This window comes from Malus sylvestris, chromosome 6 (genome assembly GCF_916048215.2).
Source record: "Malus sylvestris chromosome 6, drMalSylv7.2, whole genome shotgun sequence".
Classification (NCBI taxonomy): Eukaryota; Viridiplantae; Streptophyta; class Magnoliopsida; order Rosales; family Rosaceae; genus Malus; species Malus sylvestris.
The window spans coordinates 28,379,938-28,393,799 of NC_062265.1; the positions used below are offsets into that span (position 1 = coordinate 28,379,938).

Below are 13,862 nucleotides of genomic sequence, written 5' to 3' on the forward strand. Positions count from 1 at the left end.
GTTAAAAGACCCGAATTTTCTATTCGAACAATTTGTAAAGCCTATGAAAACTGAACAAAAAGTCATATGATCCGTCATTTCTTCCTTCCTATAGGTGTAGAAGCTCTGTTCTCCCGTTTTTTGCCCAATTTCAAAGGCTCTGAATTGCTTAATTTTCTTTAAAAATATTTTCAACTTCAAATATATATATATATATATATTTTTCGGTTTTCTGATTTCTGGTTGTGTTTTAGGGCATAATAGTGGGAGTTTGAATAATGGAGCTGCAGCCATGCAATGGAGTATAGCAGGAGGCAGAGGACCTTTCACTCCATCTCAATGGATGGAGCTAGAACACTAGGTCTTGATCTACAAATACATCCCAATGTGCCTATTTCGTCCACTCTTCATCCCAATCAAGAAGGCCCTTAATTCTGCAGGATTTTTTTATATTTTCGAACAGAATTCTCAGGCGCAATTCATATAATTTCTTCATTTTACTCAAAGAAAAATGATTTCCGCACACTTCACTTTTTTTTTCTTATGCACGTTTTTGCTTATTTTGTTGTTTGATTTTTGCTTGATTTTATTTAATTCAAAAGCTAGAAATAAATCTAAATTTTTCATGCCTTCATTCTAAGTATTTTTCGATTTTCGTGGGGTTGTGTATGTGCAATGAGATGGGGTTCTATCCATTTGGGATTCTCCAATCACTGTGAATTACAAGGATTTCATAGATAATGTACAGATTAGGGATACACTTGAGCCTAGATAAGCATGAAAAGCATACGGTTTTGCTTCACCCATCTAATCATAGAATTGTGTACCATCAATTCAAAGGTTGTAGAACCAGTTTCTACAATGAAACCGTAGTTGGCTGTGTGTGTTTGTCTTCATTGGGAATTTGGGAGAGATTTGTTATTGAGAGGGTAAGCCAGGCAAAAACATATTGATAGTGTTGAAGAATGGGGTAACAGTTTAATTATGTGTACAATGAAGAATCACATATGTTATTATTAAAATGGGTCTGCACAAATTTTGCATAATATGAAGTCACCGTATATAAATGGTTTTGCCAAAATTATTTCTTATTTTGTTCCTTTTTTGTAAATAGGGTTGTAAGATTTCCACATGTATGTAAATAGTATTGCCTATCATATATACATTTATAACTTTCTATATGTTTTATACGGTTTTAAAACCCGCAGCATCGCATAGGGACACTTTCGCTAGTAAGGCTTAAATGTCAAAATGGTCCCTGTGTGATAGGATCAGACATGATAAAAAGGAAAATTGCAAGAAAGTAAATTCAGAAATGGAAAAGAAATTAAAGTAAATTCATATCTTCATTCATAGTACTCTTTACACTAGAAAAAAGAGTTTAAATACATCCAAAGATAAGTAGGGTTCGAGCTATTGACGGGCCTAATGGTATTACATATGTAATGGGTCTAATGGTATTACATATGTAATGGGCCTAATGGTATTACATATGTAATGGGCCTAATGGTATTACATATCTAATGGGCCTAATGGATAGTAATAACATTAGGTGGTCCAACTAGTCATAACCGAAGCCCAATAGCTTAGAGTTGCATCATTGTGTTATAATTATATGGTCAATTTAATATTTGGCTAATTTAGTCCCCGTGTTAGTCTATGTTAGCCAATTAAGGACATTTCATTCAATCTCTTTTAAAAAATTCATAAGAAAAATTATATGAGATATAATTACCCTAACCTTTTACATAAAAATAACACATATAAAAGATAAAACTTCCAATCTGAAAAATGTTTAAGGTTGCGACATAGAAAAGAGAGGAGGTAATGTTAGGGAGGAGGTCGGGAAGTTGGAAGGAGAATAACTTCTTTTTTTTTTTAATTTTTAATTTTATTTCATTTTTAAATATTTTAAATCAAATAAATAATTTCATAAATAAGTTTATAATAATTTATAATAAAAATGGAGCTTTAACGAAAAGCTCCCAGAACTGTTCACTTTAACGAAAAACCACATTTTTACTCTAAAAATTCAATTATGGTACTATTCACTTACAACATTTTTTGTCATTTTCGTTAAAACTCAAAGTTTTCAAGCTCTTTTCATTAATTTTCCTTAATAAAAAATTACAAAAATTAGATGAAAATGTTCTTAGTTGGCTAACGGAGGTAAACACAAGGACCAAATTGGCCAAATTGAAAATACAGAGACTAAATTGATCTAATGACTAAAACACATGGACTATTTTAACATTTAAGCCAAGAAATAATATATTTTAACATTTACGCATATAGATGAGTTTCCCCAGGACAAGAAAATCTCTACCCAACAAGTCAACACCCTGCCTTCTCTTCTCAAAACCATGCCTGGCAGGCAGCATAAATGCTGCTGCATACACCGGAAACTTATTATGGGGCCATTCTATTTGGGCTTCTTGTTTATTTTCTGATCTTAGGCTCCACTCGCGTGTCTTTACTCTCTTAATCTGCCCAGATTTTGAAGTTCCCTCCCATAATGATCGGTCCAATTCAATAAAGATCTTGATTTTGAAATCTCTTTCCAGGGACCAGCTCCAGCGGGACCTAAGTGTTGTGCCTTGGTCCGTTCATTAGTGCGGAAACGAGATTCAGATTACAACTTCACCAAAATCACACTCAGTTGAACAGAATAAAATACAAGAAATAAAGACACCGAGAAATTTACGAGGTTCGGCAAAAACCTGCCTACGTCCCCGGAGAGATATTGCTCTTCACTATGAGAATAACAGTACAAGTACACATGAGTTAAATCAACATAACCCAATCCCAAATCCCTTGCACACCCACTCATAGAATTTTCCCAAGAGCCTCACTCTACCCCAAGAGTTCTTTCACTTGAATACTTTTCACTCTAGCTCTCTTGATTTTCTCTCACCCGTGCCCATGCTTTCCCATGGGAAAGCCGAATGCTCTCCCCCTTTGGATGCTCTCTGATGCCTTCTCAGGAGAGAGCCAAATCTCTCATTCTCTCCCTTCGGTTCTTAGCAAAATAAATAGCAAAAGAAAAAGGAATCAACTTTCCCTTTTTCCACAAACATCATCATTAAAGTAAAAGCAAGCATCATCATTATGTTTTTACTCATGATGATGTCCACCAAACTTTTGCTTTTACTTTGTCTGCAATTTTCATGCAACCCACACCATGTGATATTTCCACCGAAAGCAAACACAGGTCACTTCATTGTTGTTAACACATGACTCATAATTACTCACAAATGTATGAGCCAAACACAACAATCTCCACCTTGGCGAATACACCATGCAAAAATCCTTGCACCCATCACCAAAGTCCATTGGCCTTACATACCAGCATGCACACACTGAATCCACCTCATTGGTCCTGTTCCGATTCAGTCACTGCCAATGCATGTGCAGCTGCTTCAAGCTAAAAAATCACCATTTAGCTTCAGACAGGATCTCGACACATCCTCGTCTCCTCCAGCAGGTTTTCCTCCTTTTCATTGTCTGCAACCTGGAAACTCGTCAGCGCGCCATTTTCCAGCAACAACCCATCGAGCCAGACAAAATTCCCACACTTCCTCCTACCTCAGGACCATCTGATCACATGTGAATCATATAGCTCCACCTGCTGCAAAACCCCTGCAACACTTGAGACTAAACATCACCAGGAGAAGTGTTGCTTCTGAGTACCTAGAGGGCATACTCGAAGTCTTACACCACAAACTTGCTACAACCCGGTCTAGCACCTGTAGCACTGTGGACCCTTGCCTCTGGAACCGGATCTGAACCTGCTGTCTCTCTCAGATCATCTTTCCAATTTTCTTCCACGATTCCAACCTTTAATAACTTAAGCAGTCTTGTGCCCACCATTATCCATGGTCTCCTTTGTGTATCATTCCACACCAAAGAAGCTTGCACCTGCTCCAAACTTACTGTAACTTTCCATGCAGTAAAGTTTCACAAGGTTCTCGTACGAATCTGAAAGTGAGGGAAGAAGAAAGAGGCCTTTGTCTTCTTCCTCAACATCAACTTTCGCAGTTGATCTAAGCATCCCTGAACATGGCTTCCATTTCTTCAAGCTTCCATTACTCTCCTTTACCAAGAGTAAAACCGCCTCTCCCATTAAACTACTCAACTGAAAAATTCATGGTGAACAACAAATCTGGACCTCCAACGAACCAAAGCCTCCAACGATGCTCTGATACTAATTGTTGTGCCTTGGTCCGTTCATTAGTGTGGAAACGAGATTCAGATTACAACCTCACCAAAATCACACTCAGTTGAACAGAATAAAATACAAGAAATAAAGACACCGAGAAATTTACGAGGTTCGGTAAAAACCTGCCTACGTCCCCGGAGAGATATTGCTCTTCACTATGAGAATAACAGTACAAGTACACATGAGTTAAATCAACATAACCCAATCCCAAATCCCTTGCACACCCACTCATGGAATTTTCCCAAGAGCCTCACTCTACCTCAAGAGTTCTTTCACTTGAATACTTTTCACTCTAGCTCTCTTGATTTTCTCTCACCCGTGCCCATGCTTTCCCATGGGAAAGCCGAATGCTCTCCCCCTTTGGATGCTCTCTGATGCCTTCTCAGGAGAGAGCCAAATCTCTCATTCTCTCCCTTCGGTTCTTAGCAAAATAAATAGCAAAAGAAAAAGGAATCAACTGTCCCTTTTTCCACAAACATCATCATTAAAGTAAAAGCAAGCATCATCATTATGTTTTTACTCATGATGATGTCCACCAAACTTTTGCTTTTACTTTGTCTGCAATTTTCATGCAACCCACACCATGTGATATTTCCACCGAAAGCAAACACAGGTCACTTCATTGTTGTTAACACATGACTCATAATTACTCACAAATGTATGAGCCAAACACAACACTAAATCGCTAGGCAGGAACCAAGCTTTGGTCTCTGACGTGGTTGATACGAGCGGCTTAGCCTGTTTAGGCCTTATAATTTTGGAATGAGCAAGCTCCAGAGCAGCCTCAGTCATGACATCAAGTATCAATATGCATTGACTGATATCCACTTTAGGTGAATAAAGTAGTTTGTTTAATGTCTCAACAGATTCCAATGGACATGTGACAAGCAAAGCAACCAATGCTTTTTGTCTCGTCTTCAGCTGATCTTCCTCACCTTCTACAGCCAAGCCAGAACAACGAAGCTGGACAAGTGTTCTCACAAAATCACTGGCTACGTGCTTGAGCTCATCAGGTGATGCTCGGACAAGTTTTTCAGCAACACCAAGAGCATTCTCCACCTGCAATATGAAAATAAAATTAATGATCCAGGAGCCAAGGATAATATTCATCCCGCTTGTGTAATTTACTACCAATGTTCTAAAAATCGGCTTAGACGGCGCTAGGCGATGAAGGCCCGCTTTGGGTCAAATCGTTTCGAAAAATCAGTCTGGAGCTAGGCGGTTTTTTTTTTTATTTTTTATTTTTTTTATAATTAATTTTGTGCTTTCTTTTTTTTGTTTCATGGCGGTATATTTATAGAAATAGTGTACCTAATTTGCAAATAATGGATTTAATACAAGTTCATTCAATAGTAAAATGAATTGGAGCACTTTTGAGGAGATACATACAAAGAAAAGAAATAAATTAGATACAACAAGGTTAAATAATTTAGTCTATTTCCAATCCAATGCAAGGATCAAGAACAAGAAGAATTTAGCCTATCATCCAAGAATACTCCTTATTATGATTATATGCTTACTGTTTTTTAAATATTGAACATTTTGGATGTATATACTTTGTGTATTCTTCTACTTCTATTTTTGCATTTTATCATTCTTTTATTATCCATCCAAGTATAGTTTTTTTTTTTAAGTATAAATAGGCATTTATTTACAACATATATAATAAATTTACATAAATCCGCCTAGGCCCCCGCCTAGCCGTCTAGGCACTAGGCCCCTACTCGCCGCCCGACTAGTGCCTAACATTTTTTTAGAACCTATGATTATTGTAAGAACATTTGACAAAATTTTAAACCAATGAACATATATGGTTTACTTACCCCATCAGCATCATCAGAATTCCGAAGTGCAGCAACTACGTCGACCAATTGTGAAAATTACACAAGCGGGATGAATATTATCCTTGGCTCCTGAAAATTACACAAATCATATGGCTGTAAAGATGACTCACTTGAAACATCAGACTCTCATTTCATTAGCATCGTCATTTTCATTGTCGTCCGAGACCGACTCGTAGTTTAGTGCAACTGGATCAACCAACTTAGATTCATATGATTTCCAATTTCTACTCGTACCATTACTTGCTAACCATCACTAGACTTATGGGGTTAAGCCCTTTTTCAGCACTGAGGTAGATGTTTCAGGATTGTCGATACCCTGTTGTATGCAATTTGAGGTGCCCGGAGTTCTTTTTTCAAGGGTATGACAACCCAAACTCCCAGTCGATAGTGTCCCCAGTGCAGCTATCATCAAGGTATAGAGGATTGTTGGGGTCTATCACCTTGGAGAACACAAGCAATACTGATAGCCATTTTCCGAATTAAATGATTAGGGCTTTCTAGCCTACCTACCAGCAAAGACAAGATATAACAGGATGATAATGACCACTGGCGTTGGAGGAGAGAATACTGATAGAGACACAGAGAAGTATTTACAGCTCACTCCTTTGAGAATTGAGTGCATAACATCCTTGGTCTCGTTTAATTCTTCTTTAGACATGTTTTCCATGGAAAGGCCTATAGCTGCAGATGCATCTAATATTGCAAGATTAAGGGACAAAAAATTCCAAGAGAAGTATAATAAAACAATGAACTTCTCTCGACTGCAATGGGATTTTCTATAGGAAAGTTACAGGCATTTCATATTAATGTTAGGCTTGTAGCTTCTACAGGGTTTCCCATTGTAAAGTCCTGACATGAAAAATCATCAGGATTCATCGCAGACTATACCAGATGCTGGATAAAGACATGAAGGATACAAATTTTCTGTTCCATTCGGGCCAATTGCCCAGACTCTTTCTTAGACCAAACTGCTACCAGATGCTGCGATGTATCTAAGAAATTTCGGGTATTGTGACCTTAGCGAGTGAACTACTATCAGGTGGGCGTTCAAGAATAGTAAACTGAAGGATCCATCGCAGGCAACAAACACGAAATACTTTCCAGAGTAAAAATTTGTCAGAAAACATTGACCTAATAAAGAGGAAAGCTGAAATTAAACACTTGTATAACACAAAACAATACTGCAAAATGAAACAGTAGTAAAACAATGCATTCTTCCATATAACTAATTAAAGAAAATCAAGATTTCCATAACTGAGCTTCAACTAAGTGAGTTTCGTTTGCTCCGAAACCTTACTGGCATGAATTTTGTCTACTTCCTATCTGATGATGTATAATCAAAGACGGGACAGTAATCATATGCTTGAATCCAATATTTCAGAAATTACTACCCAAAAAAATGTCAAGGTTGATGGCCAAAAAAAAAAAAAAAAAAAAAAACCAAGTATCTATAAAAAATGTAGGCTACTCTATAGATCAACCCTGGAGAGAGGGGGGAGGAGGAAAGAGTTTTTTTTTTTTTTTTGCATAAATTATCAATGTATATTTCAGAATTATGAAAACTCTGGGGAAACAAGCTAGCAAGATCTGCGCGCAGCGACAGAACATTCATACGTAAAGGCATGCGAAAAAAGGTGTCGATATACAAAAACAATGGCAAACCAAAACCACCGAAAGAGATGCCAAAGTACCCTCAAGCCAATCTCCAGGAAAATCAACCATCAGTTATGATCTTAAGATTTCATAAACTCCATCTGATTCAACGCCATTCTCTACCGGCCTGGAGCGTAGGTAATTTGACACATAGTTTTCTTCCCAAAACTCAAATTTTCAAAATTTACAGCCAAATAAAAGCCGACATATTTCAAGGGAATTCTACACACATAAATTTTTAAAAACACAATGGCAAGCTACGATGCATGGACACGCGAGAAAGCAACCGTATCCCGTATCTGACACGCTGAGGATACGGATACGCAGATGATACGCGTGGATACGCGTTCGATACGTATTGGAGTGAAAGGATACGTTTGAGACTGATGAGATACGCGTATTGTATTGTCCAGATACATGTATCCTACTTTTCGGATACATTTGAAACTGAAATAGGAGGATAATCAGAAAAAAAAAATCACAAAAAATCCGCATAGAATCGTGATTGATCGAACTTAGTTAACTGAAATCACTCTAAAATCAAAGGATAATCAGAAAAAAAAAAAAATTCGGATTTACCTCTAAGAAATCACTCTGCTTGGGAGACTTTCACAAATCCCCATTGACCGTCATCTGCAACTGTTCCGTGACCCGTCGTCTCCATCTGCAACTGCGCCATCGTCTCCCTCTTCTTCGTCTACAACTGCTCCGTCGTCTCCTTCATTTGTCTGCAACTCCTGGTGAGTCGTAACCGGTGAACTTTAGTTGTTTTTTCACCAGTCTCTTAGCTTTACTGATTCTACCCATTCGAAGACAATAATATTATAATACCAATTGGAAGACAATCTGATTCCCCTAGGAAAAGAATATAATATTATAGTACCCACTACCCATCCATTCCACTACCCGCATAGTCCATTCAAATCTGACAACTTTGGCTTTTCTGTTTTTAACTTTTTCTGTTATTATAATATTATTGTATTTTGCATATTATAGTATATTATTGTGTAGTGGTATGGATATTTAGATTATAATAACTTTTTCTTTACAGTGGATTAACTCTTACTTTTTATATGTTTGTTGATTTAGGAAAATGAATCACCCTAATAATCATGCAAATGATATTGCTAATCCGGATGATAATGCTAATCTGGATGAGATTGTTGAAAATGATCATACTCCGTTGTGGAAGTATGTCAAAACTTACAAAGGATCATACTCTAGGGTCAGGTTTCATTTGTTAAAAATGGCTGGAAATGGGGTCGCACCTTGCAGTAAGGTTACTGATGAAAATCTTGCAGAAATGAAAAAGTTAATTCGGGAGTCTGAATATAAGCTGAAGAGTTCTGCTCCTAAGAATGTTTCTTTGCCCAACACTGGTTCTTTTTGTTATGATCAACCTGAAGTGAATCTTGATCCAAAGAAGAGAAAAGGAACAAGTAGGCCTCTTAGTAAAGCTTTTAACAAGGAAGCTCGAGATCAATGTGATGCTGAAGTCGCAAGGATGTTTTATACAAGTGGCTTATCATTTAACCTTGCAAGAAATCCGCATTATCGAAACTCATATGTTCGAGCTTCTACACTTCCAGGGTATGTTCCACCAGGTTACAATGCACTAAGAACTACTTTTCTGCAACAAGAGAAGAGTCACATTAAGCAATGCCTCCAGCCAATCAAGCGCACATGGAGCACTAAAGGTGTAAGTTTGTGCAGTGATGGGTGGACAGATGCACAAAGGAGACCACTTATTAATATTATGGCAACTTGTGAAAGTGGGCCTATGTTCTTGAGGGCAATTAATTGTGAAGGTGAATATAAAGACAAGAATTGTATTGCCAACTTCCTTACAGAAGCTATTAAAGAAATTGGTCATGAAAATGTTGTTCAAGTGATCACTAACAATGCTCCTGTCTGTAGAGTTGCTGAGTTACTTATTGAGGCCCACTATCCCCATATCTTTTGGACACCCTGTGTTGTTCACACTCTTAATCTTGCTTTGAAGAGTATATGCTCTCCGAAACAAACAGATGTTTCGTATGATGACTGCAATTGGATTTCAACTATTGCAAGTGATGTTTGGTCCATAAAAATTTTTATTATGAACCATAGCATGAGATTGTCTATGTTTAATGAACATTGCAAACTAAAGTTGCTCTCCATTGCCGAAACAAGGTTTGTTTTCTCCAATTTTTTTCCTTTTTTTTTCTTATTCAATTATGAGCTATCCTAATTATTAAATTTTTCAGATTTGCTTCCACACTTGTGATGCTTAGAAGATTTAAGGAAGTAAAGGAAGGTTTACAACAAATGGTGATTAGCCCGAATTGGGCTTTGTACAAAGAAGATGATTTGGTTAAAGCAATGACGGTGAAGCAAAAAATATTGGATGAGTACTTTTGGGAGAAGATTGATTATATTCTTTTCTTTACAGCTCCAATATATGAGGTTATTAGAATGGCTGACACAGATAAACCTTGTCTTCATTTGGTGTATGAGTGGTGGGATGCTATGATTGAAAAGGTGAAAGCTGCTATCTACAGGAATGAGCGCAAGGCATTACATGAAAAAAGCAGCTTTTTTGATGCGGTGTATCGCATTTTGTTAGAGCGATGGACTAAAAGTAGCACACCACTTCATTGTTTGGCGCATTCATTAAATCCAAGGTAATGATTTTGCTAATATCCTTATAAACTCTTCCAAAATTAATCTTTAGCTTTATGATTATATTTTTAAAGTGCTATTTCTTTTATTTTAGGTATTATAGTTCAGAATGGCTCCAAGAAGACCCTAGTCGGGTTGCTCCACACCGAGATGTTGAGCTTACAACTGAAAGGAAAAAGTGTTTTGAGAGATACTTTTCCAATGAGGAAATTAGAAGAAGTATCAATGTGGAGTATGCCTCTTTCTCTATGTGCTTGAATGACTTTGGAGCTATTGATTCTATGAATGATAGGTTTCATTTGGAACCAGTAATGTGGTGGATTGTCCATGGAGCTTCTACACCTAGTCTCCAATCCATAGCGTTGAAGCTACTTGGACAACCTTGTTCCTCCTCTTGTTGTGAAAGAAATTGGAGCACTTACAGTTTTATTCACTCTCTAAGAAGGAACAAGATTACACCACAAAGAGCCGAGGATTTGGTATTTGTGCATAATAATCTTCGTCTTTTATCAAGGAATAACGCAACCTACAAAGAAGGTATTAGTCAATTGTGGGATGTTGGAGGAGATGGCTTTGAAAACTTGGGTGAAGAAAGTGTCGGGATGCTTGATATTGCTAACCTTTCACTTGATGAACCGTCATTGGAGACTACTTTGATTACTGGAGGAGACATCATGAACGTGGAAGTTGAATGAGACTTTTTTTTTTTTGTTAATTTCATTTGGATGTTCTTTTTACTTTTTCAAGTTTTAAGACTAATTGCTTGTTGGATGGACTATCTTTCTAACAGTTTAGAGTTTATTGAATAATAAATTTGAATGCTTATTTTATAATGTTTTAGATATATTTTTATTTATTTATTTATTTATACATATTTTTAATTGCCGTATCCTTGACGTATCGTATCCTCGTTTTTTGAAATTTGACGTATCCCCGTGTCGTATCGTGTCGTATCCCCGTATCCGTGTCCGTGTCCATGCATCATAGATGGCAAGGTAACTAGAGCTAAAAAAAAATACCAATTAACGGAAACCGAGCAGATGACGAAAATGCGGCTCCTCCATAGAATGCGTGCCACCACTCTCTCCTCTCATCTGCCGAAGGAGCCTCGGAACTAAGTAGCTGCACACACAACACAACAACAGAAGCTCAGAACTCAAGAAAAATCGCAGCAACAAATAAATTTCGATAAAATTCACAAATTTGCCAAATTCATTAGCTCACCTGCTCTCTGTATTGCTCGTCAATAGCACTTGAAGTTCCAAATTTCACATCATTCAACTTCCAAAAAATCATTCTTTCACTTACAATCAAACGACACAAAAAGTGAAAAAAGTTCAATCTTTTGGTTTTGGAAATTTCTCGGAAACCAAACAGGCGTTTCAGGAACTCGGGTAGAAGTTGGAAAGTTACCTGAGAGAAGAGAGGCGTCGAGAGGGAAGAGAAGAACAAGCGCGCAGATGACTTGGTATACGTGCTTCGCCTTCTTCACGGCTGCGATTTCTTCTCTTCCACTTCGCTTCATGTTTTGGAGCCTTCTCCTCCGCGTTTGTTTGTTTCTCTCTGCATCAATCTGAAGCTTCTTGCAGCCGATTTTTTGTTCACCGATACGTAGTGAGTCTATTTTTTCGGCGGGAAAAATAATCAGTTTCGGGAAGAGACCGTTTCGAGACTTCACGGCTGCGTTTGATTTCCAAAAATACACAAATTTTTTAGTTTTTATTATGTTAATTTTAATTTAAACTTTTTTTCCTATACCATTTGCAATTTAATGGGGAAAGTTTGCGAAAATAATTTTTATCGTCTTTTGTTCTGTATTTATCTTTTTTATTTAAGTCTTTATATTTATTTTTTATTTATGTCGTTTAATAGTTTAAAAATTAAAATAAATATTATAAAAAACAAATTTTTGCAAACCGTCTCTGTAATAATTTATAATTTAAGCCAAATCAAGCATAAAAAATATATTTATTATCAAATATCCTTTCCTTTTTAATGTCATACCCAAAAGTTAAAAATAAAAATAGTTTCATTTTTTCTAGTAATTTTTGGAGAATAATTTTGTTTAGCTAATTGACCAAAAAACCAGAAAGTCTGTTAAACCTTAACAAACCCGAGTTGAAGCATAGAAACGGCGGTGCTAAACCTCTTCTCTCCAAGCTCCGGGCCAAGCCGGTCCGGACCGCCTCGGGCATCGCCGTCGTGGCCGTGATGTCGAAGCCTCATCGGTGCCCCCACATCGCCACCACCGGTAATATTTGCGTGTACTGCCCCGGTGGTCCCGATTCGGACTTTGAGTACAGCACTCAGTCTTACACTGGATAGAAGCCTACTAGCTTGCGCGCAATTCGGACAACGTATGGCTTTCTCTAGTTCATTGACGCATTTTATCGAACACTTGATAGGGAATTCCAGTTTTATGTTATTCATGATTCGTTTCGAAGTTTAAAGTTTTTGGCTTGATTGATTTTTCACCATGAAATTGAGAGCTTTGTAATGAAGAGATTATTTGAAGGAATTGGTGTTTAAAATTGGATTATTGAAGTTAATTTGGTAGTTAATCATTTGGTTTTGTGTGTTTAGATACAACCCATATGTCCAGGCTAGAAGCAGGATAGATCAGCTGAAGAGATTGGGTCACAGTGTAGACAAGGTTTGGTCTGTTCTATGTTTAGAGCTTAAAGAGTTTATTTTCGGGTTTGCAGATTTCCATGATAGAGTAATATGCATAGTTGTCGCCTTATAACTGGTACTGAATTTGTGTTTTCAGGTCGAGCTCATCTTAATGGGCGGTACTTTCATGTCGTTGCCCGCGGATTACTTTAGGCATCTCCAACTGATGGCGGATCAGATGACTCGTTTTAGCCTTCTGGCCCTCTAAAATTCTTCAAGATATTAATATTTTTATTGAATAGTACATGGTTATATTTGCCTCCGTCTTCAAACGAGGGCCAAAGGCCCATAGGGCTAAACATAATTTATTATTTAAAAACTGCAACTTAAATTCAAATTCAACGGCTAAGTGACGTCAGCATGACGTTAGCTAACCGTTGTTTAATGTTGTTTCATGTTACTTAATTTAATTTAATGTTGTATAATGACTTAGGAAGTTATAGGAAAAAATAGAATTTAAAAAAAATATATGAAACAAATTTTGTGAAATAGAAGTTATAAAAAAAATGGAATTTAAAAAAAATATGAAACAAATTTTGTGAAATAGAAGTTATAGAAAAAAATGAAATTTAAAAAAAATATGAAACAAATTTTGTGAAATAGAAGTTATAGGAAAAAAAATATGAAACAAATAATAATAATGTAAAAAAAAATCAAATCAAATGCAACGGCTAGTAGCTGTTTCATTTGAATTTTTTCTTAATAAATCCTGTCGGTTATAACCGACAGGAATAACAAAACATTAAAAAAAAAAATAGTCAACCCGGGGCTAGCTGGCTGACCGAAAGCAGCCAGCCCTTTGGCCCTTTGGCCCTTTGAAATTCTGTGGGGCC

At 36.9% G+C, this 13,862-nt stretch overlaps 1 protein-coding gene, 1 long non-coding RNA gene and 1 pseudogene across 2 annotated transcripts; 2 read left to right on the forward strand and 1 right to left on the reverse strand.

Moving 5' to 3' along the window:
- Positions 1–2,166: 2,166 nt before the first annotated feature.
- Positions 2,167–12,048, reverse strand: LOC126625585 (uncharacterized; annotated as a pseudogene).
- Positions 9,791–11,189, forward strand: LOC126627257 (uncharacterized). The gene is made up of 3 exons (XM_050296729.1): positions 9,791–9,867; positions 9,969–10,358; positions 10,451–11,189. Exons 1-3 carry the CDS (start codon positions 9,794–9,796, stop codon positions 11,049–11,051), a joined length of 1,065 nt encoding a protein of 354 aa, XP_050152686.1. The 5' UTR covers positions 9,791–9,793; the 3' UTR covers positions 11,052–11,189.
- Positions 12,049–12,904: 856 nt separating the features above from the next.
- LOC126627304 (uncharacterized) lies at positions 12,905–13,273 on the forward strand. The gene is made up of 2 exons (XR_007624970.1): positions 12,905–13,009; positions 13,127–13,273. It is a non-coding gene; the product is annotated as an uncharacterized LOC126627304 (long non-coding RNA).
- The last annotated feature ends 589 nt before the right edge of the window (positions 13,274–13,862 follow it).

Bases quoted from the DNA above. Each gene is read 5' to 3' on its own strand.
- LOC126627257 (XM_050296729.1), top strand. From the start codon at position 9,794: ATGAACCATAGCATGAGATTGTCTATGTTTAATGAACATTGCAAACTA. The intron at 9,868-9,968 runs GTTTGTTTTCTC...TGTGATGCTTAG, and splicing joins CTCTCCATTGCCGAAACAAG to AAGATTTAAGGAAGTAAAGG. The intron at 10,359-10,450 runs GTAATGATTTTG...CTTTTATTTTAG, and splicing joins GCGCATTCATTAAATCCAAG to GTATTATAGTTCAGAATGGC.